The 26,500-nt window shown below is 46.3% G+C and overlaps 1 protein-coding gene across 1 annotated transcript in view; it reads right to left on the minus strand.

Moving 5' to 3' along the window:
- The window catches only part of ZC3H3 (zinc finger CCCH-type containing 3), a 264,865-nt gene that overhangs the window by 175,297 nt on the left and 63,068 nt on the right, over positions 1–26,500 (minus strand). Inside the window, exon 4 of the mRNA XM_081874112.1 lies at positions 1,037–1,193. Within this exon, the coding sequence (XP_081730238.1) occupies positions 1,037–1,193 (157 nt within the window). The remainder of the gene's footprint in view (positions 1–1,036; positions 1,194–26,500) is intronic.

Here is a 26,500-nt window from a genome sequence, read left to right on the forward strand (position 1 = left end):
TACCTATGAGAACAAGCACATTGGATTGGACTGAAAGTACGTTTTCTAACACTGGGAAGCCTCAAATATGTATAATACTTATATGCCACATAATCTGAAGAATTCCCTAAAGCACAATAAGGTGGTTACAAAAATAAAAATCTATACATGCAACGTGATGACCAAATATTGATCAGATACTGATGTGAAGGCTGAGATGACCACCAAACCCAAAGAATTCATTGATAAGGCAGGATCATATATCAAAAGCAACAAATTTTGTTTCCATGGTTTAGGTTTTGTTACCTGTTTAGGGAAGTTCTTAATGTTTGATGCTTTATCGTGTTTTTTACTATTCTGCTGGGAGTCGTCCAGAGTGTCTGGGGAAACCCAGCCAGATGGGCAGGGTGTAAATAATAAAATTATTATTACTATTATCATCATCGTGGCATCCCTCCTCTAGCCCAAGCTGTCCAGAAAGAGACGAACAGAATCAGAAGTTGTTTGACAGGTGCTGAAGAACCACACTAACGGCCCCATGGCTTTAGGTATCTCCTAGGTCAGGAGTCAGCAAACTTTTTCAGCAGGGGTCCGGTCCACTGTCCCTCAGACCTTGTGGGGGGCCAGAGTATATTTTAGAGAGAGAAAATGAACAAATTCCTATGCCCCACAAATTAATAATAATAATAATAATAATAATAATAATAATAATAATAATAATTCATTCAGACCCCACCCATCTGGCTGGGTTTCCCCATTCACTCTGGGCGGCTTCCAATAAAATATGAAAATACAATAGACCGTCAAACATTAAAAGCTTCCCTAAACAGGGCTGCCTTCAGATGTCTTCTAAAAGTCTGGTAGTTGTTCTCTTTGACATCTGGTGGAAGGGCTGAAAAAGTTTGCTGACCCCTGCAACAGTCCATCAAACATTTCCATCACTCATAAGAACAATGTGATGTGGTCTTTTTTAGCTGATCAGCCGTTGTGAACAGATGCCCACTATAACATGGTACCAACGCTGGAACAATGATCGAAGCTGTGTCAAAAATTCTACCTGGATGTCGAGAGCCTTCTGGACTTCCAGCTGTGAGCAGGGCTGCCAAAAGACGCTGCAGAGGCCGAAGGAGCAGAAGTTGCCGCCTTCTTCACAATCCTGTAGCGAGTGTTCACCACTTTATTGGCTGTGGGGCTTGCAAGAAGGAAGCTGGAGCCTGGGATTTAAAGAGAGAGGAGGAAGAAATTAACGCAGGCCTGAAGAAATATGTAGAACAAGACTGGGGTCGTGGAAAAAAGGATCAACTCTTTGCTGAATTGCATAGATACGAATCCTTATCCACACATACATACAAAATGGAGCACCGTTTAATAAAATAGAGCTCATGGTTATAATATCCCTCAATAGGTTACAAATTTGACTACTTTCCCCAAGTGCAAATTGGTGAGAACTGTGAACATCAGAAGAACTGTGTATCTGAAGAAGTGTGCATGCACACGAAAGCTCATACCAAGAACTGACTTAGTTGGTCTTTAAGGTGCTACTGGAAGGAATTTGTTTTGTTTTGACTATGGCAGACCAACACGGCTACCTATCTGTAATCAAAAGAGCGTTACAGGATCAGGCAGTTCTCACGGCAGCTGAAAGCAAAAATGTTCCCATTTTCCTTCAAGTACAGTGGTGCCTCGCAAGACGAAAAGAATTCGTTCCGCGAGTCGCTTCGTCTAGCGGTTTTTTCGTCTTGCGAAGCAAGCCCATTGACGGCTTAGCGGATTAGCGCTATTAGCGGCTTTTAGCGGCTTATCGGCTTAGCAGATAAGCAGATAAGCGGCTTAGCGGCTTAGAAAAAGGGGGGGAAGGGGGGAAAACCCGCAGGAACTTGCAAGACATTTTTGTCTTGCGAAGCAAGCCCATAGGAAATTCGTTTTGCGAAGCACCTCCAAAACAGAAAACTCTTTCGTCTAGCGAGTTTTCCATCTTGCGAGGCATTCGTCTTGCGGGGCACCACTGTACTACAAGATAGAGCAGGAATTTAAAAACCACATTAGAAACATTAGAATATATTCTCCGGTTAATCTATCTCAGATTTTAAATCTGGTAACAAACATTGTGAAAGGGTTTTGAAGAATGGACAGCAAAAGAACAAGGAGGGAACCAACTTTTTTCCTCCATCAGTGGTTTTGATCACAAAGATGCAATCATACATGCCCGGGTTGTCTTACACTGAGTAAGACCACAGGCCTATCTAACTCAGTTTACTCTAGACTCTAGACCAGCCTTCACGGACCTGGTGTCCTCCAGATATTCTGGACAACTCCCATCAGCCCAGCCAGCAAGGATGGGCCTTGTAAACCAAACATATCTGGAGGGCAGCGGGTTGGCAAAGGTTGGTCGAGACGCCAAGGTCTCAGGCAGAAGCCTTTTCCTAGACCTGCCATTTAAGCTATGCCAGACTTCCCGAAGCTGGTACACGCCAGCTGTTTTGCACTACAACTCCCACTAGGCTGGGGAAGACGGATATATAGGCTGAGCATTTGGAGGAGCATCTTAACAGCTCAAACAATGCAGCAGGGAAGCAAGCTTCCAGAGGAGGCTGCTTCCTTTCTCTCCATGGGAGCGTTCAAAGAAAAGGTTGAACAGGTTTCTATTAGAGGGAGGCTTCAAGTGGGCACTGGACTAGAAAACCCGTGAAGTTCCCTCTGTGTGCTCACTAGGAGCAGATTGTGAAACCTACAGAACGCTGCCCCGTGTCTCTCCATCCTAACCCGCCCTCTAGCAACCCGCCTTCAGCAACCTCCAAGGGCTGCTTCTCATCTAAGTCCTTTGTTGCCTGAACTTGAAAAGATTAGCAGAAAGATGCGCTGCTTCTCTGGAGCTCCAGGCACAGACCTTAGTGGCGTTTTGCCAGCAACTGCTGCCTTCCCCCAAACCAAGCACAACACAGTCAACTTCTGCCAAAGGGAAGCACCCAAACCCAGCTTCATCACACCTACAATGACAACACACCCGCTCAGCAGCACCTCTCACATCTAAGCCCCGTGTCTTTTGATCCTCAAGTGCCACAATATTACGCTGAGCTACACTTCTCACTACGAATTCCCACATAGCCCCTTGCCCTACCTCTCTGCCCCCCGATCAGATGAACAGCTTTTGTTCTTCCCTTGTAGCATGTGGCTTGGCTCACTTGTTTGAGTCATCTAGAGCAACCGGCTCTGTCCTGCAGGCATTTGACTCTGTGGCCAGCCTCCTCCCCTGGTCTCTGGAGTGCAGCACATCCAATTGTGTGGGCTCGCCTGTGATTGTGTGGGCCTTCTCCTGTATTGGGGAGCAGGGAATGATGACCTTCTGGCCTCCTCCAAGGATTCCACACTTATAAAACATTGGGGAGTAGTGGGTGCCTAGGCTGCCTGCCTTGAATATTACAAAGGATTCCTATTTGTGCCGTTGAGTGTCTTTGGACACATTTTGCAGTCATTTAGAAAGAACACCTTTATCCGCGACATCTACACTCCCAAACAGATTTATGTATTTAATCATTTCTACTTTCACAATATTTTGCAATGTGATATACACACCATTTTTTCTGCTGAATGCCCCATGCAATTAACAGCTATATGTTTGATTCTGTTTCTTCCCCTTCTTGATAGCCAGCAGTTTTTTTCCACAGCTTTAAGGAATGCATCTAATTGCCTGACTTTTATAACATACAGCTATAACTGCCCAGATAATTAAAGCTGACACTACATGCTGAGACGAAGTCTGCTGGTTTTATAACTGATTTGAAGAGATGACTCTTCCCCCACCCCCCTCCTTTGGGAATCCTCTAATTAAAATTATTGCAAGGTGGAAAGTGGAAAAAAGGAGGCCCATATATATCTTTATCTTTTTTTTCTGAATGTCTTCTGCCTGCCTTGGGAAATGCAACCTTAATATTCCCTACTAGCTAAGTTAGGCAACTTCTAAAAGGCAATCTATCAGGAGCAGTACCAAATGAAAGTCCACAGGCAATTGCTATAGGGTGGTCCCCTTCTCTAGAGAAGGGGCCAAAATTTTGCCCAGAGGCAGGTAGCAGACACCATGAGCCTGGTAACACACATTTTCAGGCCTAGTTAAGTAGAACTGTTGTTTAGTCGTTTAGTCGTGTCCGACTCTTCGTGACCCCATGGACCAGAGCACGCCAGGCCCTCCTGTCTTCCACTGCCTCCCGCAGTTTGGTCAGACTCATGTTTGTAGATTCGAAGACACTATCCAACCATCTCGTCCTCTGTCGTCCCCTTCTCCTTGGGCCCTCCATCTTTCCCAGCATCAGGGTCTTTTCCAGGGAGTCTTCTCTTCTCATGAGGCGGCCAAAGTCTTGGAGCCTCAGCTTCAGGATCTGTCCTTCCAGTGAGCACTCAGGGCTGATTTCCTTCAGAATGGATAGGTTTGATCTTCTTGCAGTCCATGGGACTCTCAAGAGTAGAATTAGCTAAGAAGAATTAGCTCCTCTCAAACCAGGAGGAATCATCCCTTCTGCATTACCACCAAACTAGGTTCTCTAACAACTCAGCAGGATGACTTGTCTGCTTCACAAACCTTCACTGCTAGGAAGCATCCTTATACCACTGGTCCATCTTGCTCAGTGTTGTCAACACTGACTGGCAACAATGGCTCTCTGGGTCTTCAGACAAGGAGTCTTTTTTCAAAGCCCTACCTGAGAGACGCAGGGATTGAACCCAGGACCTTCCTGCACGCGAAGCGGATGCTCTCCCCCCCCCCCTCCCCCAAGCAATGGTGGTGGCCCTTTGCCAATGAGTTGTGTGAATCAAGTCACACAAGGCAAGTCGCACCCAGAGCGGCAAAGCCATCTCCTGGACAAAAAAGAAGCAAAGAGAGGCACAGTAGAACCTCCGTGTTCAGATGCAGTGCACCTCTTTCTGACAGATGCCGTGGACAAGCAAAAGAAGCCTACTGAAGTATCTGACTGGTCTCTGCTGGAGACAAACTGCTGGATTAGAGGGGTCTTTGGTCTGAATCTACAAGGCAACTCTTATGTTGTGATCAAGAAGGGACTGACAGAGGAAGAGTGAAGGGAGACAGCAAATCTAGACGACCGTGCTATTTTTGCTTCTAGAGTAGGTCTAAAACAGCCTGGAGGATTAAGGTGGGTCTTGGGCATGGAAAGTTGGAAGGCGGCTGATGTAGACAGAGATGGTCTGCTGGAGCTTTGCTCAAAGCTACCATCCAGGAGTTTCACAGTGCTCTCCAAAAAGTTCATCCCATTCACACCCAGTGAGAAGACCCAAGTCCTACTTAGCTCTGCCACTTCCTTCCCAGTGCTGGCAAGTTGTTGCTGTTTCTCTCCTCCAGCCTTGTGACAAAGTCACACTCAAATGAGACCCAGTAAAATCAATGGGCATGACGAACTTAAGTCCATTGGCTTCATCGGGACTACATGGAGCATGACTTGGTTGAGATACCACCCACTGCTTTCTGGGGCAAAATTCTACCACGATACTTCAGTGTAGTGACAAAAGTCTACTAATAGCTGCATTTGCGGCATGTTTGCATATCGCCTTGAGAAATATGTAGAAGGCAATAATAAATTAATAAGTAACAGCTACTTGGCTCCCGAGAAAAGAGAATACATTATCAAATGGAGGCTTGCAACCTTGAGCACTAGCAAAAATGTGAACGAAAGCTGGCTCTGAAAGGATTGTATTTTTGCGGCGGGGGTGCGTGTTTTTGTTTGTTATTGTGGTCTGTATTTTTGTGTTTTTATATTGTAAAGTGCCCTGTGATCTTCGGATGAAGGGCAGTATAGAAGTGTAATAAGTAATAATGATAAATGGACAAGAACATTGCAATAGTACACCCACCCACCAGTCTGCATGGACTGGATAATTCCACATTGCAAACCACTTAAGAGATTTTCGTACAATCAAGTGATGTGTGTGTTGCAATTGTGTGTGCACACACCTCTCTAAATAAATAAATAAAATAGAATTTTTGGACTCCCATCGACAAAGCTCCAAGCTATGCCAGCATATCCGCTTTCCAGGGTTCCTCACAAGAAGACCTATAGCTATAATTTTACTAAGCCATTGCCAGTAAGGACTAATAAAAGAAGAGTTGCTATAAAGTATATTAAAAGACAAAAAAGGGTACATTAAGGTAATGTTAAGTCTCATAATTCCCACAAAAGGCAGGAAGTTAAAGCTGTAAGTCTGGGCTTAAAAGACCTTCTGTTGCCTTGTAATAAAACACACACTAGCTGAGGGAAAAGGTATATTAATCAACCTTCTGCAATATCTGTCCCCTGTTAATTAAGGATTGTTTGCAAGTGCTTCTGCTCTAACCTACTGCAAGAATGAAAACCAGCTCCCAGAGTAACCTTGGCTGGCAAGAGAGAGTAAACCTGCCCACTCCTGAAGAAAGCAGTGAATTTTTATTTTATTTTGCCACTCCATCCCTCGGGCTCATGGTAGCTTACAATCCAAAAGCATCATATAACGTGATGATGTGAAGCAAACATGAAGCTGAATCTTGACAGGAGGGTGGGCAAGTGCCGCTGATTGACAGGCCATGCTATTAACTGGGAGGATGTTTTTGGACTCCCATGTGGTCCAGCCCCTTCCCTTGCTCTTCAGGTCCACAGCCAGAGTGCGGAGAGGGATGCATCTCTTGTGAAGATCCAGACACAAAAAATGACGTTTTGTAGCGATTTTTAAGGGAAATTGCCAAAAACGACACTCCAACGATTTCTGCCTGGACACTGTTTCTGACATCCGAATCCTGGCTATGTCTGGGAAATTCCGGATGTATTGCAACCCTAGCGTTGTGCTCCATGAAGGCAGCCCCTTAAAACCACTGAGAAGCGAAATAGCTTCTCTACAGCTGTTACGGCTTCTCCTATCAGAAGCAGGTTGCAATACCCCACTCTAGAACTGCCCTGCCTTCTTTTCTCCTGTGCACCATTCAAAGTATGGGACATGATCTTAAAAGGTTCTGGACTTGAGACACAGCCTCCTCCAAGGTGTCCAGTTGCAATTTCAGTGGTAAGCAAAGGAACCCTTCTAGTTTTATCATCACACTACGAAGGAGAGCTATCCTCCAGATCTGAAATTCCCTCCCTTTGGAGATTCGCCAAAGTCTCAGCCTGAACATCCTTAGGACATGTTGTTGAGGATCTTTTTAGCTTTGCACTACTTTCAGAATCAGTCTGGCTTTTTGATGGCTGCAATTGAAAGTGGCAGTGTGGGCTGCAGAAGAGCAAACCCATTGCTAGATTAAAGGAAAAAGTAAAGGACCCCTGGGTGGTTAAGTCCAGTGAAAGGTGACTATGGGGTGCGGCGCACATCTCGCTTTTCAGGCCCAAGGAGCCGATGTTTGTCCGCAGGCAGGTTTTCCGGGTCATGTGGCCAGCATGACTAAACCACTTCTGGCACAACAGGACACTGTGATGAGTGCCAGAGTGCAATGAAGCACCATTTACCTTCCCGCTGCAGTGGTACCTATTTATCTACTTGCACTGGTATGCTTTTGGACTGCTAGGTTGGCAGAAGCTGGGATAGAGCAACAGGAGCTCACCACCATTGAGCAGATTCAAACCACCAACCTTTCGATTGGCAAGCCCAAGAGCTCAGTGGTTTAGACTACAGCGACACCCACGTCCCGAAAAACTCATTACTAGAGTGACATCAGCTGCAGACTTACAGGATTCCCAGAGCTCAATCAGTAAAGCAAATTATTTCAGCAAAATAATAACAAAAATATGTTATTAGTTATCTTGAACCTCCAGTTAGATGTCTAAGAAAATAAAAGCACAAAGGGAAAGCCGAAAAACTGAGCCAAGAACTTACACCAGGTCTTGCCAACTTGGTGCCCTCCAGCTGTTTGGGACAGCCAAACGGCTAGAGGGCACCACGTTGTCAAAGGCTGGCTTACAGCAATGCCAGGAATGCTACCAGCGCTGTGCGCCTCTTTGAACAGTGACCAATTCTTGTTCCTACTTCCCCATCCTTATTTGCTTTGAGAAATTCCCTGGCACTAGCTCACTTCACAAAACACACCAGTCACATTCCTCCTGTCAGTCTCCAGGGCATCCCTTCTACAGATCAGCTTCCAATTTAGCTGTCACTCACCAAGCAGCCCATTTTGCTAAAGAACTTCATTCCAGCACTCACAAAAGCATCAGGGCAGCCTTTCTCCAGCCCCCTTCTATGCCGTCTAGTATTTCGGCAAATCCTGTGCAAAGGGCTTAATTTAGCAACATTTCAGCTGCAGCTCAACGAGCCCATCATTTTATTCTTCCTGGGGAAAACCTTCAAAGGAAACCCTTCTCTCAGTGCTCCTTGCAACATGTCTGCAAGACAAGTTAGATTTATTTAATTTATAATGTGCACCACACTTTTGTGGAAAGCAAACTGAAGTGACCTACTATCTCTCTCTCTCTATATATATATATACACATATATAATATTTTAAACTCATTGTAACACATCACACCAATAAAACAAACAGTAAAGGTAACACAAAATGGCAGCAACCGAGATACCACAAAATATATCGACGCTGAAGACAGAGAGTAGACAGCAAGAGAAATGTGATAAAATGATAGAATGTCCGCACATAAAATCCACCAAGCATGTCCAATCCGTGATTAGATACACATAAAGTAGTTATTTGCAATGAAGCAAATGGGCCAACAGTCATCTGCACAAGACTGGGAGAGCACAGGTGAGTCCTCAATTTCAGCCCCACATTCCAGGCTCTCCTAAAGTTCTCTTGATCAATCTTCTTTGGAAAGCCTACAGAGCAGACAAGCCCATTGCCCTGCTGGGCAGCTAACTGTGGGGGGACAACGGAGTCTCCTTCCTTGGAGATTAGAAGCCAGGAAGACACTCACCTGCTCACCGTGTAGAGGACGAGGAGCAGCTCCCCCACAAGCACCAGTTACCCTGAAGAGCCATAGGATCTGGGCATCCCTGCCCCAGGACTGAAGGTCGAACACACAGGATGCCAGAGTTTGGGGCATGATCTTAGGCCATTCCTAAGGTACAACCTTTCAAGGTATAACCTTGAAACCCACTGCCAAAGTGTCCAGCTAGCTGCGCACAAGGCTACTTGGGAAGAGAAGGGGTGGCATGAAAGTGCCCTGGCTTAGAGGCAGGCAAGTTCAAAGTCTGAGCTGCTTCACGGTTGAAGCGACATGTCTTCCCCAAGTTCCAGTCTCCTTGACCTGGGGAAGCAGGTAGCCAGGGCAGTTTTTTCAGAAGAAGCGTGCGGATGGATCAGGCCAATCACCATCTAGTTCAGCACCCTGATTCCTATAGTGGCCTACCAGATACAGAGGAGAAGCCCATGGCAAGTCACAAAGGCAAGATGCTGGTCATTCATAGATCTCTCCTCTGCCACTTCCAGGAATTTGTCTAATCTCCCTTTTAATGCCGCCTGTGCTACTCGCTGTAGCAACGTCTTATGTTAGTGAGTTTCATGTGTTAATGATTATACATTATGTGAAAAAGTGCTTGCTTTTATCCACCCTGAGCCTAACGTCCATCAATTTCAGAAGGTAACCCCAATATCAAGGGTTGTGATATCATTTCTCTCTCTCTCATATTTTCCCCTCTTGAGTCATCTTTCCCCCTCTAAGCTAGACAGCAGGCCCTTAGCAGCTGATGGGAATCCCAACCTAAGTACACTTCAGAAGACTCACATGGTCAACTTCAGAAGGTACCTGCAGGCTGAGAATTGAGTGAAGTCAGACAGACAGACAGACAGACAGACAATGATGATAGATGATAGATGATAGATAGATAGATAGATAGATAGATGATAGATAGATAGATAGATAGATAGATAGATAGATAGATAGATAGATATAGATATAGATATAGATAGATGATAGATAGATAGATAGATAGATAGATAGATAGATAGATAGATAGATAGAGATAGATAGATAGATAGATAGATAGATAGATAGATAGATAGATAGAGATAGATAGATGATAGATAGATGATAGAGGTTACCAGATGTCCCCGTTTCCCAGGGACAGTCCCCAGATTTACAAATCAGTTCCCTGACAAAATCCATCTATTTAGTAGGAAGCTGAAAAGTGTTCCTGGATTCATTGAAAAAAATCTGGTAACCTTAAGATAGATAGATATCCCTATTTTTAACATGGTGTCATCAGCCAATTTATTCACCCTGAGCCTCTGGGACATGGTGGGGTAAGAGGACCATGAGCAACATCAGAAGGAATCACGTTCTTCAGGGATGCTTTATGGCTGATTTGCCCAATGGGTAATGGTGAAAAACAGCAGGGGACCCTCTTCTAGCAATGCCTCTCTCTTCTTCCCTGCCCAACACTCCAAGCAGCTCCCCTTTTGCACCTCTCCAAGTGGCCATGAGCTCTCGCTCTCTCTCTCACTCTCTCCGGACCTCGGAAAAATTACTGGTTTGAGGCACCACTGAGCATCTTTTCTGGCTCCCTCCAGCCATTTCCCCAGCCCTTCAGCTTCTGGCCTTTGAACAAGCGCTGCTAGTTGCTGCTAATCCATCAGAAACCCAATCAAACACTTCCTCACTCTGTACACCCCTGGGCAGATGTGGAAGCTCCAACCCAGACAGAAGCAGAGATCCCACATGATTGAGGTCTTTCAGCCTCCCCTCCTGAAAACAGGCAGGTGAGTGCCTGGTGAAAACTCTATTTGCCAGCGGTAATTGGATGTTGCATTCATCCTGCAGCTCCTCCTCTGACAGAGTCCGGGCATGAGCCCTCAGCATTAACTGCCTTCTGAAAGGGGCTCTCCGAAGCATCTCGGTTTTCTATTATTACTTGCTAGCTGAGGGGTTTTGTGTAGATAATCATGTTATTTAGATAGGATGTTGGTTTAATTCCCTTCATTACAGGCTCCCAGGGTTGTAATTTTTTTTCTCCGCATGATGTATTCCCCGTGGCACATTTCACTCAAATCAAACACTTTACGCTTTTATTACAAACAATGCCCCGGCGTCCCGCGTTATCAGCCCGGCACACACATGCACGCTCCTTGCAGAGATCCGGAGGTCAGTTCTAATGACTAATCGATCTCATTAGCTTTCCTAATTAAAAACTTTACTACCGCAATGGAAGACAAACTACAAAGAAACTGCTTGCATCATATTTGAATGGGATATGAGCACCATTTATCAGCCCACGGCTCGCAGCCTGCACACACCCAGAGTCCCCGGCGTATTGCTGAGAGGGTGCTTTCACGCCCAGACATGCTTCCTCCCTTGAACAATTTCCTGCCAACCTTGCCGAAGGAGGAGAGGGGAGGCGGGGAGGCCAGTGGGGAAGGATCAGAGACCTTCCCGTATACTTTCCACAAGGGCCCCACAGGGGTTTCGGCAGGCGAGCTCATCGTATCAGCATGCAAACGCAGGTGATGGGAACGCGGAAGCAAAGAGCACAGGACTCTACTGTAGTGGGTCTCAGAATTAATGAGCAACCTTTTCCACCCATCCCCAGGCAGGGGAACCAGAAGCTCGGACACTGCCGGTAACGGATTGGTATCCGTTCTGGCCCTGCTCCATTGTGGGCATCAGCTTCTTCCGTGGCACTCCTGCTCTCGTTTCCCATGGTGTGTCTTCAACAAGCACCTTTGTGCGGAGCAAAACGGAATGGCTAGCCCACGCTTCAAAGCAGCCGGCACAGGGTGCACCAAAACAAGACAATAATAACAGGAACAGAACCCACTCCATGCTTCATTTCAAAAAAGTATATTTGAAGGAGCGTCTCCACCCCCATCGTTCTGCCCAGATGCTGAGGTCCAGCACCGAGGGCCTTCTGGCGGTTCCCTAACTGTGAGAAGCCACGTTACAGGGAACCAGGCAGAGGGTCTTCTCGGTGGTGGCACCCGCCCTGTGGAACGCCCTCCCACCAGATGTCAAAGAGAACAACAACTACCAGACTTTTAGACGACATCTGAAGGCAGCCCTCTTTAGAGAAGCTTTTAATGTTTGATGCATTACTGTATTTTAATACAGTGGTACCTCGGGTTACATACGCTTCAGGTTACAGACTCCGCTAACCCAGAAATAGTACCTCAGGTTAAGAACTTTGCTTTAGGATGAGAACAGAAATCGTGCTCCAGCGGTGCGGCAGCGGCAGGAGGCCCCATTAGCTAAAGTGGTGCTTCAGGTTAAGAACAGTTTCAGGTTAAGAACGGACCTCGGGAACGAATTAAGTACTTAACCCAAGGTACCACTGTATTGTGTTGGAAGCCACCCAGAGTGGCTGGAGAAACCCAGCCAGATGGACGGGGCATATATAAATTAGTAGTAGTAGTATATAAAAAGAGACACAGAGAGAGAGAGTTTGAGACCAGTACCAGGACTGAAGTTCACCTGGAAGTCACTAATCTCAAAAAAGGTGGGGACTGGTAGCAAGGGAGAACTCTGAACATCAAGTGAGTCCCTTGGTCCATCAGGTTTAGGAATGTCTTCTCTGACTAGAAAAAACACACTCTCCAAGGCCCTGAGGCAAAAACTGCTTCCCCATCACAGATATCCTTCTAGCTGGAGATGTCCAGGACTGCTGGCTCCTTCCCACTTTGCAACCCCCAGACCTAAGCCCCTAACACTGGAAAGAAGTCAACACAGTTGGGGGGGGGGGGAGATCCCAATTCAAAGTAAGCCCAATTGCTGTGTTCTAAAAGGGTGTCCCTTTTCAGAACAGTTATTGCTGTTCCCAAGAACAATAGCTGAGTCAAGCAAGCTCCAGAATCACCTACATTCCTCATTCGGAGTTGGCTCCCCTGGGATGTTCAACATCACAGCCAGATATTCCAATGATAATTAAACCAGATTTAATGCTGAACCAGCAAACAGACTGCAACAAAAGCTATTCCAGCATGGGAGTCCTGAAGGGCAATGATCAAGAAGAGGAAGTATTCATTTTTAAATGATTCACCCAATATGTATTATATCCAGACGCCCTCCCTTGTGTAGAAGATTTCCGTGATTCACCCAGAGTGCTTCCGTCCTGGGTACTCATTGTTGCCACCCTATCAGGTGAGCCAAGAAGGGATTCAAGGCTATCCACACAGCTTCCTTTTCAAGTTTCCCATCTTCTTTAATCCGCCATTGGGGTAAATGTTCCGGCACTCCCTTGTGAGATGGCTGCTTCGGGAAGGCATTGCACAGTCCACCAGACCGCATCATTAGGCTGTTTTCCAGCTTCCGTTCTCTTCGGCTTCATTCTCCCCCATGCTGCCATACCTCATTATCTCCACAGCCGCAGAGGAGCTATCCTGACACACAGCAGGTATGGCAGAATGGGGAGCTCCACGCGCTGAGCTCATCTCCTCTCCGTGGGCTCCCATCTCAATGACAAGCTCATTTCTTCAGAGGTCCAACAGTGGTGGCAGCACATAACCAGCATCTCAAGGTTCAAGCCATACCACTGACCACAGCTGGAATGAATTAGCTAGCCGTCCTGAGCTCCTATTGTGAATTCAACTTCTCCAGGGGCGGAGGAAGTTTTGGGGAAGGAAGGCAAAAAGTTGACAGCAGAACCAAGCCACAGAGGGAAATGAAACAGCACCCTTTGACTCTTTTTCTCAGGATAAGCTTATGCTATCAATACATAAGGGACGTGGGTGGTGCTGTGGGTTAAACCACAGAACCTAGGACTTGCCGATCAGAAGGTTGGCGGTTCAAATCCCCGTGACGGGGTGAGCTCCCATTGCTCAGTCCATGCTCCTGCCAACCTAGCAGTTCGAAAGCACGTCAAAGTACAAGTAGATAAATAGGGACCGCTCCGGCAGGAAGGTAAACGGCGTTTCCGTGCGCTGCTCTGGTTGGCCAGAAGCGGCTTAGTCATGCTGGCCACATGACCCAGAAGCTGTATGCTGGCTCCCTCGGCCAATAAAGCGAGATGAGCACCGCAACCCCAGAGCCATCCGCAACTGGACCTAATGGTCAGGGGCCCCTTTGTTGTTGTTTAGTCGTTAAGTCATGTCCGACTCTTCGTGGCCCCATGGGCCAGAGCACGCCAGGCACTCCTGTCTTCCACTGCCTCCTGTAGTTTGATCAAACTCATGCTGGTCGCTTCTAGAACACTGTCCCACCATCTCTGTCGTCCCCTTCTCCTTGTGCCCTCAATCTTTCCCAACATCAGGGTCTTTTCCAGGGAGTCTTCTCTTCTCATGAGGGGGCCAAAGCTCCCGTTGCTCGGTCCCTGCTCCTGCCAACCTAGCCGTTCAAAAGCACGTCAAAGTGCAAGTAGATAAATAGGGACCGCTCCGGCAGGAAGGTAAACGGCGTTTCCGTGCGCTGCTCTGGTTGGCCAGAAGCGGCTTAGTCATGCTGGCCACATGACCCAGAAGCTGTATGCCGGCTCCCTCGGCCAATAAAGCGAGATGAGCACCGCAACCCCAGAGCCATCCGCAACTGGACCTAATGGTCAGGGGCCGCTTTGTTGTTGTTTAGTCGTTAAGTCGTGTCCGACTCTTCGTGGCCCCATGGGCCAGAGCACGCCAGGCACTCCTGTCTTCCACTGCCTCCTGTAGTTTGATCAAACTCATGCTGGTCGCTTCTAGAACACTGTCCCACCATCTCTGTCGTCCCCTTCTCCTTGCGCCCTCAATCTTTCCCAACATCAGGGTCTTTTCCAGGGAGTCTTCTCTTCTCATGAGGGGGCCAAAGTCCCTTTACCTTTTATTAATACAGTACATAAGATTGTTCCCCCCACCGATATCTTGAGTCTTAGAGAATGTGAGTTTACAAGTGCATGATGGGAACAAAGCTCAGTGCCAGAGCAGATGCTCTCCACGCTGAAGACCAAAGATTCAGTCCTGGCTTAGACTCTCCAGTTAGGATGGTGGGCTAGAAATTATGTCCCCAACCCAGGACCTTGAAGAATTGCTACCAGTCAGAATCAAGAGGAGCCCTGGATCAGACCAAAGGCCACCTAGCATAGCATCCTTTCCTCACAGTGGCCCATCAGAAACCAGCAGGCAGGATCTGACCTCAACAGACATCCCCCCACTTGTGCTCTCCGGGAACTGGCATTCGGAAGCTTGCCACCTCCAACATTGGAGGCATGCTTAATAGGACTGTTAAGGAATATTAATGCTGCTGCTTCTTCACAAATCTCAAAGGATCAAAACGCTTACCAGAAATGTAATGTTTGCTCCTACGAATTTAGCCACTAGGGATGTGAAGCACAATATTTTCCCCATCCTTAGTTTAGGGGGGCGCCTCACATATTAATCTTTCCTCTCTTCTTCTGGGCCTTACTGTGAAAGGTTATTGAAATAAAGCTGCACAGCAATTCCATTCAATTTACAATGCTAGTTCAACATGTGCTATGACTATCCCACCACATAACAGGGTTTTTATTTTATTTTTAAGGACAGGAGAGCCTCCCTTTTTACATGGACCTATTTTCCTCTTCCCCCGGCTCCCATGCTAAGGGTAGGACTGAATTGCAACCGGGAGAGGGAAATTTAATCACTGTATGCTGCAAGCCGGAGACCTGCTAAATATTAAAAAGCCTGCTGGCAGACCACAGTTTGAACAGTCCCCTCCCTCCCTCCTCTCAACAGGCACTTCGCCCCACAGGCTTGGAGGCCTTCGGAATTTGCAGTCTTGTTTAAAAAAAAAAATCATCTCTCATAAGGGTTCTCAACCCATTTCCCCAGATACGCAACAAATTGAATAAGAGACTACATTGCACGGTGGATAACACAGTGGAAAATTGTTATTTATACCAATTTTTGCATAAAATGAGGCACCCTGGAGAGAGGGATGGAGGGCGTTGCCAATTCTTCGGCTTGCAAACGCAAGGTTACGCCAGGCACGGCTGCTGAACTGTAATCCTGGGAGAAATGTAGGAGGAAGCAGAGGTGTGCTGGGCATACAGAAGGTGGCAGAGAGTTACATCTCACTCAGTGAGTAAGACGGAGAAGCGGCCAAGTTTGCTGAGTGGTTAAAACCAAAAAAAGGGATTGTGAAGAGCTCCAAAAGGAGCTCTCCAAACTGAGCAAATGGACCATAAAACGGCAAATGGAGTTCAATGCAAACAAGTGCAAAGTGATGTCTCCCATAGGCATCTGGTTGGCCACTGAGAGAACAGGATGCTGAAGGAGATGGGCAACTGGCTTGATCCTGCAGGCTCTCCTTAGGTTCTTAAGTGTAATTAAGAGTTCTGTATCAGTTCCAGTTGCCAGTTTATATTCTGTAACCAGCAGAAGGCAGTCTAATGATGCACAAAGGCTCAAGTGAAAATGAAACACAATAAAATTCCATGTTATCAAAGAAGTTTGGCGCAACACCCATTGGAGTTTCCAAACTGCAGTCCAACCAGGTACCATCCTAGATTTTATTCTATCTTTAACACACACCCTGACGTTTTATTTTTACTTCAAGCTATTACAGAGTTATATAATGATTTTATAATGATTTTATTGCATTAGCCATGCGGCCATAGCATAATATACATAGAAATAACAACATAAAATGGGGGTGAGGAGATAAAAGTGTATGTCGTCCTGGGCGAATACTTTGAGAGAATGGGTTACAGAGTTAAGGTCCGTATAGTTAAAGCTATGGTTTTCCCAGTAGTGATGTATGGAAGTGAGAGCTGGACCATCAAGAAGGCTGATCGCCAAAGAATGGATGCTTTTGAATTATGGTGCTGGAAGAGACTCTTGAGAGTCCCATGGACTGCAAGAAGATCAAACCTCTCCATTCTGAAGGAAATCAGCCCTGAGTGCTCACTGGAAGGACAGATCCTGAAGCTGAGGCTCCAAGACTTTGGCACCTCATGAGAAGAGAAGACTCCCTGGAAAAGACCCTGATGTTGGGAAAGATGGAGGGCAAAAGGAGAAGGGGACGACAGAGGACGAGATGGTTGGACAGTGTTTGACCAAACTGCGGGAGGCAGTAGAAGACAGGAGTGCCTGGCATGCTCTGGTCCATGGGGTCACGAAGAGGCGGACACGACTAAACAACTAAACAACAACAACATTACAGAGTTGGTGAATGTTGGTGGGATGCAACCCATTTCTGAAATCAGTTCCAAGTATCAGTCTGCTGTGGCATGGTCAGCAAAGCAGTATCAGATGAAGAAGCAGAGGGGAATCAAGACTGATTGCTGAATAAGCCAGGGAATCTCTCTCTCCTGCTGTGACCAGCTCCCCTCCGCCCTGGCCGCCCAGAACAAAAGGACATAGCAGAGACAGACAAGAGGAAGGAGCCTTAGGCTGCTAGGGAAGGAATCAGGGGAGGAGTCTTAGAGAGCAGAGGAACTTCCGTGCTCAAAACTGCCTCATTGGGGCAAGACCTACTGGGAAGAGTTGCTGTGACCAGTAGGCCTGTGCTGCTTTGGTTCCTTTGAGTTAACTTTTATTGCTGAGCTACCCCTACTCCGGTTTCTGACAGCATGTGTAAGGGGGTGTCCAATGTAGGAGAGGCCGTACCAGTGCAGTAAGAACTGAGTCAGAAGAGCAAAAGGGACGCGGGTGGCGCTGTGGGTTAAATCACAGAGCCTAGGACTTGCCGATCAGAAGGTCGGCGGTTCGAATCCCCACGACGGAGTGAGCTCCCATTGCTCAGTCCCTGCTCCTGCCAACCTAGCAGTTCGAAAGCACCTCAAAGTGCAAGTAGATAAATAGGTACCGCTCTGGCGGGAAGGTAAAGGGCGTTTCCGTGTGCTGCTCTGGTTCGCCAGAAGCGGCTTAGCCATGCTGGCTGCATGACCCGGAAGCTGTACGCCAGCTCCCTCGGCCAGTAAAGCGAGATGAGCACCGCAACCCCAGAGTCGTCCGCGACTGGACCTAATGGTCAGGGGTCCCTTTACCTTTACCGCATAGATATGACCCAGAGTCACCCATGGAACTGAGTTTGTGGATTTTCTTCATGAACTAGTTTGAGTCGGGGGATGGTCTGCCCCTACAAATTTGTACACAGAATCTGGCGACCATCCGGGTCGTCTTATGATCTTTGCCTAACAGGAAAAGATCGAATTTTTGCTTTTCCGGGAGGTCAGCAGGCTGAAGAAGAGTCCTGCACAACCCCAAAGCTTCCTCCCAGCATTTTCTATCCTGCTTGGTTTGAATGAAGAGATTGTCTCGTTTCCCCCTACGTCTTACCCTTGGGCAGACCATAAATCTGCTGGAAGCTTGTCAGTGCTCCCAGGCACCTCCAGACAATCCTCCATACTTGACACTGCAGGTTAAGTCAGTTAACACCTGAAAAGTATCTCTGCCCTATTGCTCAGCCCCAACAGCTCTTGTTCTGATTTCCCCAGTTGGCTCAGGTCCCCAGCGCTAAAAAGAAAAGAGGCAGGATTACTCTAATACTGTTACCAATTTCAGTGTGAAAGCAGACTCGGGTATTATGGGGTGATTAGTACAGAGGCTGCTCAATATGTTCCCACAGAATGGCACAGCGAGAGGTTAATTATATTGCTACCGGAATCGGCTTCTGAGAAGGCCTTTCCTTTGGTTTAAGAGGGGAATTTAATTTTCACTCTTATTCAGTCCGGGGCTCTTTGGAAAGAGAAAAAGAGATCTACTTATGCCAGAATTTAAGCAGCACTTTATGATCACAAGCCACAGTTTAATAGGCAATAAATCCATGCAATCAAACACACTTCACCTGCGACCCCCACCCCCCAAAAGCCAGTTGGCTGCTCCAATGGAGGACATCAGAACAATGAGTGTTGAAACTTTTAAACGTCTTTATTGGGCTCCAAGTGCATTCCAACGTTTGCCTCTCAAGGCAATCCACTTCAGCTGGGGGCATTGAAGGGGAATTAGTGCCAAATCAGCTCTGCTAAGTCTGTGTGCTCAAAGAACTTCCAAATAGTAGATAGCAATGCTTATCAAGGATCCTAATGCAGCAGAGACACAGGTTCTGGCCCTGGCAAGATCCAGGAGAATTTGCCTTGTTCTTAAACCCTTGGAATCCATTCAAGCAAGATAAGGAGCACACAGAACCACTTGGGCACAAAGGATCTCATTTGTGTTTAAAAAACCCCACCAAATTAGACATATTTAAGAAGTATTTTAATCCAATACCTTAACCAAGGACTTTTAGCTCAGGAGGGATTTGCAATGCCAGTTCTTTAGCAGCAGTAATCTTGGTTTAGGTTTACATTTGTTAAAATTTGTACATCACTACTTTGGCTGGATGTAGAACATAAGGTCCAAGCAAATGCGCATGTCCTGGTTTGCACATAATACTAAGCCATGGCTTATTCAAACTATGGTGTGAGCCCAGCCCAGTGACATAATTAGGGTTTTCTTACTTCCAACAAACCACAATCCAAAGCCATGGTTTGCTGTTGGCTTACGAACCTTGGTTCATTTTAAGTATGGTCTGGTGTTACATAACAACCCAGCACTAACCATGGTTTCATAGAATCCTAGAGTTGGAAGAGACCACAAGGGCCATCGAGTCCAACCCCCTGCCAAGCAGGAAACACCATCAGAGCACTCCTGACATATGGTTGTCAAGCCTCTGCTTAAAGACCTCCAAAGAAGGAGACTCCACCACACTCCTTGGCAGCAAATTCCACTGTCGAACAGCTCTTACTGTCAGGAAGTTCTTCCTAATGTTTAGCTGGAATCTTCTTTCTAGTAGTTTGGAACAATTGCTCCATGTCCGCTTCTCTGGAGCAGCAGAAAACAACCTTTCTCCCTCCTCTATGTGACATCCTTTTATATATTTGAACATGGCTATCATATCACCCCTTAACCTCCTCTTCTCCAGGGTAAACATGCCCAGCTCCTTTAGTCGTTCCTCATAAGGCATCGTTTCCAGGCCTTTGACCATTTTGGTTGCCCTCCTCTGGACACGTTCCAGTTTGTCAGTGTCCTTCTTGAACTGTGGTGCCCAGAACTGGACACAGTACTCCAGGTGAGGTCTGACCAGAGGTTTGTTTGGCCACCCCACCCTAGATGCTCACCAAGCTACAATGGCAACAGGCAAGCACAGCTGGAAAACAAAACAAACTTTGGATAAACAAGCCATGGTTTGTTTGTCTGTGGGACAACTTGTGGTTTGTAAAGCTAAGTCACAGAGTGTGAACCACGCCTATATTTGGGTTCTGCCATGCTACTAGACAATCTTGAGCATAGCCTTTTTCCTCCCTTTTTAGTGTCTCCCCTCCATCATGATGTTATATTAATATCTACCAATTAAACGACACCTTTGTGCATCTGATAAAGAGGGCTTTAGCCCATGAAAGCTTACAAAATATATTTGTTGGCCTTTAAGATGCCACAAGATCCTCGGTTGTTTACACTAGGTTGCAACATATTCCATTTATGTGCCACATTTGCTTTTACAGAATGATCCTTTGATTGTTTGTACTAAGCTCACTAAGATATTTAAGAATTATCTCCTTTTCTGTAATGTCAATGAGAGAGCTTATTTTTAAAAAAATACACTATAATTCATGCCTTATTCTATATCACTAATAAAGTCCATCTTCCTGAAATAAAAGCACCATGTTTTCAAAGTATTTATTGCCAAGTTTAAGCAAAATAATCACATTTTCTTAGCTGCAGGGCACATGCTAAGCAATAGCCCATCTCAGAAACCACTTCAATTAGGGGCTTTCTTGTACAGAACAAATTGGATGAAGGCATGGGACTAAAGTGGAACAAGGAAATGAATGGAGCAGCCAGCTGCAGAGAATGTCAGTAGAGACGATGCTCTGTTCCCAAACACCGTGGCAATTTGAATTTTACCTTCTCACTCATTCAAGAGCCATTCTAAACTAGAGCAAAGAACTTTGCTACAGATAGACCCCTCATGAATCCTGCTATGTGTTCGCCACCCCACATCTGAAATTTTGAACAGATATCTAATTAATTGTTCCTCACCTTTGTTCTTACAACCCCTCGCCAAGTTTTATTCCCATTTTAGACACTAAGCAATTCGCTCCAAATCTTATAGTTGAGTCCTTGGCTGCAAATTGTGAAGCCCACTCTTTGCATGCTGAAGGTCCTAGAATCAATTCTCAGATTTTAGGTGGAGAAGACCCTTCTCTACCCCAAGACCCTGAAAAGCTATTGCCAATCAGAGCAAAGAATACTGGACAAGATGGGCCAATTGTATGAAGTGTTGGTGGCATCTGGCTTTGTTCCATACCCTTTTGAACTACACCAGCCTTCCCCAAATGGAGGCCTCCAGATTTTGGGACAACTCCCATCAGTCCCAGTTGAATCATACCATCTGCGCCTAGATTTGCACAGCAAAGGCACTGGAGGAAAAAAAATCTCAAGTAGCAGTCCTGTGATTGTGGGGCCCTCTTATCTTCGAGACTGACCACAACAGGAATGCTGGCATCCTCTGACATTTGGAAAAAGCTTTACAAAGTTGTGTTCTATGCCATCAGGGCAGTGAGGGGAGGAAGGGAGAACCCTGTGTTCCTGTTTTAAATTATAGTTCCTGAACGATATATCCCTATTTGAGAGAGATAAAACTTTATTCGCATTAGCCAATAGCCATAGCAACAGTAAAACATTACAGTATACGCAGAAAAGGAAATTTGATATTAAAGCACAATTTAAAATCCTGAATCAGCAGTCAGTTAGTGGCCCTTATTCTGATTGCCCCTGCTATGAACCTAGCAACCTTTGCTGTTATCTGCTCATTTTGATCTGATAGAAGAAAGGACATTGTGGCAGTGGCTGAGCGCCCTGGGATGGTGAGTACGAGTTGGGTGATGATCTCGTTCCTCAGGTCTTTGTAGAGGGTACAGGACAGGAGGACGTGTGCCACTGTTTCAGTGCTACCGTCTCCACAGGGGCAAAGATGTTTCTCAGGTGGGATCTTTTGGAATCGACCCTCAAGTACCGCAGATGGCAAAACATCCAGTCTTGAAAGTGTAAAAGCACGTCTGTATTTTGGGATAATAAGTTTGTGCAGATACGGGGCCAGAGAATCAAAATGGAGAGGTGGCAACTGAACATACCAAGGGCAGAATTTCCTTAATATCCCTATTTACCTGTTGCCTGACCCAGGACTTTGAGGACAAGACTAGAAATGGACATCAACACATTTCTGCTCTCCAATGCAGTTCTCAGGCAGGCTATTAGCTGTGGTCAGAAGTAGCAGAAGCCCCAACGCCCCTTCCCCCAACCTCTGGGTATTTCCGACTGAAACCACTTCTCACACTTCTCACACACCACACAAATCAAACTGAGTGAACCCATGCCATTAATAGGAAGAGGTCAATTTTATTTATTTCGTACCACCATTCAATCATGGTCCCAGGGATAGGGAACAATACAGGTTCTGGGGAAAGGCAGGATGTGGTAGCAATAATTCACCATCTCTCATCCCCCACAGGCAACAGAGTGACTTAACGCCATATAATGGACCGGGGTAGGCTGACACATCCAAAATCCCAGGATGCCACGACTTGAGGAGAAATGCATGCTCTAAATCAGCTTGTTATTAAATAACTTGCACTCTTTATTATTGGGCAGGGCCAAAGGGACATTTGCCAACAAAGGGAAATGACCCATGATCTTTGCTAGTTCACGTCTGTAGTTCAAGCCTGCACAATCGGTGACCCACTGGGCCTCGATTTGGCCAATGTATTGCGCGGCCTGTGTACACATTCACAGAACCAAGGGCCTGTTGGACGGCTGGGCTTAGTGCAGCCTTCACCAACCCAGGACCCTCCAGATGCTTTGGACCCCAGCGCCTATCAGTCGGGGGGTTGGAGTCCATAATATTTGGAGGGCACCCTGGGTTAGAGCCACCCCAGCTTCAAAACCGACAAGCCACCCCGGATTCAAGAAGCAAGGGCAATTTAATTTAACCCTGTGAAATGTTTCCACCTACTGCATGCTTTCCTTAATAAATTATCTCCATTAAATTACAGAACATAACAGAGATATTTATTGTGGCCATCGAGCAGGTTTTGTTCCGCTCACCCAATCAATTTGATACTCGCGCCGCGGTTAGCATAAGGCTAGCTGGCTGGAACAGACCTTGAGGGTAGTGCGCAGAATTTTATGAAAGTAGTAATTTACCGATTACACCCAAGAACACTCATAGCAGTGGCAATGATTAAAGTTTCTTAATGCAGAAACTACGAAAACCCATGACAGCTGGGAAATGGGGGATGGGGGGGGGAAAATACCGTTCCTTTCTCAGCTCAAAATCCCTTTCCTCTCGCTAAGGGTCTCTCAGTCGCTTTTCTTTTTTCATTTCCCAGAAACTGACTCTCTGCCCTACCTCATCCAGGCCTCTTCTTCTGAGGGATACATGTAGAAATGGCACTGCATACACCTTTCTCTGCAAACTCAAGCAAAACCTCCTCTCTCCCATCTCCTTAGCCCTCAAGTTCTCCATTATGTTAGAAACGCTTTAGGTATACAGTCATACCTTATGTTACGTCCACTTCATGTTATGTTCTTTCAGGTTACGTCCCGCAGCGACCCGGAAGTACCGGAAAGGGTTACTTCCTGGTTTTGCCGCTCGAGCATGCGCAGAAGCACCAAATGACGTCATGCGGATGCGCAGAAGCGGCAAATCGCAATCCGCACGTGCACAGAGGCGCCGCTGCGGGTTGCGTTCTTTTCATGTTGCAAACAGGCCTCTGGAATGGATCCCGTTCGCAACCAGAGGTACCACTGTATTTTTAAAGGGCCACTATCAACTTTTTAAACATCCAGCATACAATATAGTAATACATTTTACAGGTAACCTATAAGGCTACTGCAGGAGGTCTATCTGTCTTTCAGTGGTCTATTGATAACCCATTGCAGATTGCTGAAGATGAGAGGTTTCAGAGTCTTCGTTTTAAATGGGAAGCAATCTAGCAGAAGATGGTGTAAAGGACATCTGGGGGGAATTTTTTTCTGGGGCACGAAAGGAATGTCAACAAAGGCAGCTCATGCCCAAAGAGTTGTGCATGAAGTCCTCCCACTGGCAGGTGAAGACTTTCATTTTCCAGCAGGATTTGGGGGACCGATTGCTTTTAATTAACGGACTGGTGCCGTGCTGTTTTTAATGTAATTATTTGTATAGTCTTAATAATGTGTGTGTGTGTGTGTGTGTGTGTGTGTGTGTGTTCTTCTTTGGTGATCCCTTGTAGCTGAGTAAGATTGTCATCCATGAACACAGGCTTAACTGTGTCCCCGTAAGTGACTGTGGAGGCCAACTCTCTCTCACACACATAGTATGTTGTCTGTGTCTCATGTGTTTTATTGGAAGTATTTTCATATGCTGTTTTCAATCCCTTTGCTAGTCCATTGGAATCCGTTTGCTTCTTTGTTTGTTTGTTTGTTTTTTTTGTTGCTTCACCTTTTGGCTATAGCCTGAACTTAAAAAAAAAAAGGTAAGGGACCCCTGACAGTTAAGTCCAGTCGTGAACGACTCTAGGGTTGCAGCGCTCATCTCGCTTTACTGGCCGAGGGAGCAGACATTTGTCCGCAGACAGTTTTTCCGGGTCATGTGGCCAGCATGACTAAGCCGCTTGTGGCAAAACCAGAGCAGCACACGGAAATGCCATTTACCTTCCCGCTGCAGTGGTACCTATTTATCTACTTGCACTGGTATGCTTTTGGACTGCTAGGTTGGCAGAAGCTGGGATAGAGCAACAGGAGCTCACCACCGTTGAGGAGATTCGAACCACCAACCTTCTGATCGGCAAGCCCTAGGCTCAGTGGTTTAGACCACAGCGCCAGCCGCGTTGACCAATAAACTTCAGACTGGACTGGAGACAGATAAAGATATAGAGATACAGATAAATATGTGAGTTTTAATTCTATCAATGTTTAATTTTTTATGCCTGTTTCTTTTCCATGTTTTTAGCTGCCCTTATTTTTATCTGTAAGCCAAGCTGAATCCCTGTCAGGGAAAAGGGTGGGATATAAAAATATACTACTACCACTACTACAGGCCATTGCTCCCTGTGCCCAAGAGAGATGGGTCTCATCCACAGACCTTGCCTTGGGTGGTCCTAGAAAGCAGACCCAGACACAGCAGTCAGCTTCATTAACTATAGGCTTGATATTATCAGTTGGGAGGGGGAAGAAGCTTGCTAGGTGGGGGGAGAGAGACCGTGCATATCAGGTTGAGGTTGTATACATCATTTGCAGCTTAGGCTAAGAATCAGTCATCAGCCAGCCAGCCAGCCAGCCAGCCTCGGAGATCCATAATGCAAAAACGAAGCAATACAACAGAAGCCAACACATTTCAAGCCATCAATATAAGGAATCGCAGCTGTAATCCAGGCTAATGGAATAACACTCAGGAGCGGAATGCAAAAGAACATTATTATGGTGCTTTAGCATTTGGACTATTAAAGGGAGAGCAAGATCGTTAGACACTGACAGAGCTCTGGGCAGCGTGGCATGGCAGCCCCCCACCCACCCCAGCAAAAACCCACAGCCCCTCTCAGTGCCAGAGTGCAGGGCAATATTGCCAAGAGGAAAAGAGGTGGAGGGCAGTTTCTGAGTCAAAGAGGGCAGGGGGAAAGGACAAGAAGATCAGGAGGAAGAGACTGCAACTCTTGGGAAACAGTCTGAAAGAAGAAGACATCAAGATAGTGGAAATAAAAGAGGGAGACAGTGAGACAGGGAAAGGTGGAGACTTAAGGCGCCCAGCTTTACGGGGCAGCCATGTTCTTCTCCACAAGGAATAATCCCCCTTTCAAAAATAGCAATGGAAACTCTGATTCTATGAGATGTCAAATTCCGTCCCATGCAGAAGATCCCACCGGTTCTCAGAATGCAGGCTCGCACCCCTGGCCGCAAAAAAACTTCTTTGTTATTGTTGTCGTTCTAAAGCCGCAAGGCAAGAGGGGAGCCAAGATCCATCCGTCAGTCTCTTAGACCCACCTATCCGTCTTTCTGATCAATCTGCCCATCTGCTTAATCTATTCAACCTCCCTCTGCACTTTCCTTCCCCCATCTGTCTGGGCCCTGTCTATGTGTAGAGCACAATCTCGGCATCTGTCTGTGGAATCTGTCATTTCAAATTTGTCTGCCACCGGAACTCTTAACACAACACGCAGCTCTGGCATTATGGCAAGTTAATGATGTGCAACAGGACACATGTTCGCGCGGACGGTAGGAAGATCGAGGGCTCTGGCGCTTACAGAGGCTCCCTTTGAATTATTTGTTCTTCATTTTTAATATCCAGTGGACCAAAAATTAAATAAAAGATGAAAGGTTTTAGGGTGTTTCTTTTTGGAAAGAAAATATAAAAAGCAGCCCTCAAAACCAAGCACTGCCTACCCAGACAATGCAAACATCTACTAATCCTAACTTTAACCTTAACTCTGGCCTTGTAGCAAAGAGGCCTGTTGAAACAGAACAAGCAGGCCCCATTCTTAAAACACAAAGAGGAAAAAAGATGGACAAATGTGAAGGCAGCAAGACACAAACACACCCCTGATAGTGCACTCAGTCACCTGCAAGGAGTTGCCCCGGATGGCAGCAGGTGAGGGGCACCATGGTCTGCCAGCTGCTGCAATAGGCTTCCCCAGGAAAGGCACCTGAACTCATTCATGAAGT

Source organism: Podarcis erhardii, assembly GCF_964252035.2.
Source record: "Podarcis erhardii genome assembly, chromosome: 8".
NCBI lineage: Eukaryota > Metazoa > Chordata > Lepidosauria > Squamata > Lacertidae > Podarcis > Podarcis erhardii.